This window comes from Trachymyrmex cornetzi, unplaced genomic scaffold (assembly GCF_001594075.2).
Source record: "Trachymyrmex cornetzi isolate Tcor2-1 unplaced genomic scaffold, Tcor1.1 scaffold1224, whole genome shotgun sequence".
Classification (NCBI taxonomy): domain Eukaryota; kingdom Metazoa; phylum Arthropoda; class Insecta; order Hymenoptera; family Formicidae; genus Trachymyrmex; species Trachymyrmex cornetzi.
Genome location: NW_017295789.1, coordinates 19,048 through 21,284, shown reverse-complemented (window position 1 = coordinate 21,284; position 2,237 = coordinate 19,048). Strand labels below are relative to the sequence as shown.

The window sequence follows — 2,237 nt, the reverse complement described above, 5'->3', positions numbered from 1 at the left end:
AAAAACTACTGCTGTGATAACTGATAATGCCAAAAATATGAAGAAGGCATGGAGACTGATTAAGAAAAAGTATAATCATATATTTACTATTGGTTGTGTGGCTCATGGCTTGAATTTGCTGATGAAGGACATAATTAAACTTGAATCGCTGAAAAAACTGAAAGAGAATGCAAAGTCTATTGTGAAAGTATTTAAGCAGAAGCATGTGGTTCACAGCGTTTTTAATTCCAACCAAGAACAAAATATGCCATCTTTAAAGTTACCCAACAACACTAGATTTTCTGGTGATGTTTTGGTCTTCAACTCACTTCAGTGTAATAAATCAGCTCTCAAGAAAACTGTAATTGAAGAAGACCTTGATATTCCACAGAATATAAAGACTTTGATTTTAAATGATGATTTCTGGATGGAAATAAAATATGCTCTGAACATCCTCAAACCAATTGCTGATGCTCTTACATCTCTTGAATCAGACTCTGCTCTTCTTTCTGATGTTCCATATCACTTTGAAAAAATAAAGACGCAAATTTCAGAAGCTCTTGATAGTCTTGATAAAAGCAATCTCAGTGAGATAGATAAACGTAAGGTACTACGTGCAATCAAACATCGAGAAAACTTTTCCTGTCAGTCTGTTCATAAAACAGCTTATTTACTTGATCCTAGATATAAAGATAAAAATTTAAGTAATTCAGATATGCCATCAGTGGTTAGAGTAATCAACGAACTTTGTACACATTTGAAACTTGATAAAGGAAAAGTACTAGCTAATTTGGCTGAGTATCGAAGTGGAAATGGTATTTGGTCTTCTAATTCTGGTATCTTTGGAGCTGCCGAATATACGACTCCAGTTGCATGGTGGCAGGGACTCTGTGCTGGACAACCTATTGCTACAATAGCAATTCGCCTATTAAATATTCCACCTAGTTCAGCTGCATGTGAGCGAGTATGGTCAGCATTCGGAGGAATTCACACTAAGAAGCGAAATCGTCTTAAAAATGAGAAAGTTGAGAAGCTGGTTTCAGTGCAATGGAATCTACGCTTGTTTAATAAATCACCAAAGACGCACAAGCGCTATATTACAACAGATACACGTAGGAATACGAGTGAGGAAAATAATGATATTTTTCTTGACTCAAATGACTCACAATCAGAATCTAATACAGAAAGTAATGAAGTAGAATCAGATGTAGAGGTCGATTCATATTCTTCCTCAGATTCCGAACCGGAAAGTACAATTGAGATTGAGAATTGAGAGTGACTGAATGAGAAAATGAGACTGATCAAGCTTTTTCTTAGTTTAATAAGTATACTGTATAAAATTTATAAGAGTACAACAGTAAGATATTTACTTTATTATTTTTTGTTACTTTGTTAGTTTTATTTTTATTATTATTTGTTCTATCAAATGAACATTCTGCGATAACAAAGTACAAAGTACTAGTATTTTTTGTTACACACAAAGTATACTTATATTATATTATTTGACATCATAATATTTTTACAAAAAAGAAATACAATTGTATATTTTGTTACACACAAAGTATACTTATATTATATTATTTGACATCTGTAATACTTTTACAAAAAAGAAATACTTGCTTATAAATTGTCTATCTCCTTTATACATATATATTCTTCTATATATGTATATATATACACATAATAAAATAATAACACTTATTCCTACAGGTTATGGGCCCAGGGCGATAACTTTAATGCCAAAAAGGCTGAAAACGTGAGTCTACCGAAAACGTTCGAAGAGATCGTTAAAGTCACGCGACGGATTCGTAAAACTCGTGAGTGCCATACTTTCTCTAACCTATAGAAAACTGTCGCGAAAAATGAATCAATTAAATATAAGAATCCAACCCTTGGATAAAGACAATTACGACACATGGAAAGTACAGGTAAAAGCGCTCCTAGTAAAGGGCGATACCTGGGGATACGTCTCGGGCGAAATAGAAAGGCCAACCCAGGACCAAGCAGCCATTTCAAGTTGGAAGAATAACGACGCAAAGGCCATGTCGGACTTGATCCTATCTATTTCTCCAGCCGAGTTAAAATATGTTAAAACATGTGAGTCTTCAAGAGACATATGGAAAAAATTGCAATCGATTCACGAATCACAAGGACCAGCGCGAAAAGCAATGCTACTGAAAAACTTAATCCACGTAAGGATGAAGGATGAAGACGATATGCGCACGCATCTAGCAGATTTCTCGGACATCGTAGATAAG

General features: G+C 34.3%; 1 protein-coding gene across 1 annotated transcript; it reads left to right on the top strand.

Moving 5' to 3' along the window:
- Positions 1-37: 37 nt before the first annotated feature.
- LOC108769755 (uncharacterized) lies at positions 38-1,252 on the top strand. The gene has a single exon (XM_018520944.1). It carries the CDS (start codon positions 38-40, stop codon positions 1,250-1,252), a length of 1,215 nt encoding a protein of 404 aa, XP_018376446.1.
- The last annotated feature ends 985 nt before the right edge of the window (positions 1,253-2,237 follow it).

Excerpts from the sequence above, each read along its gene's own strand:
- LOC108769755 (XM_018520944.1), top strand. The coding sequence starts at position 38 with ATGAAGAAGGCATGGAGACTGATTAAGAAAAAGTATAATCATATATTT.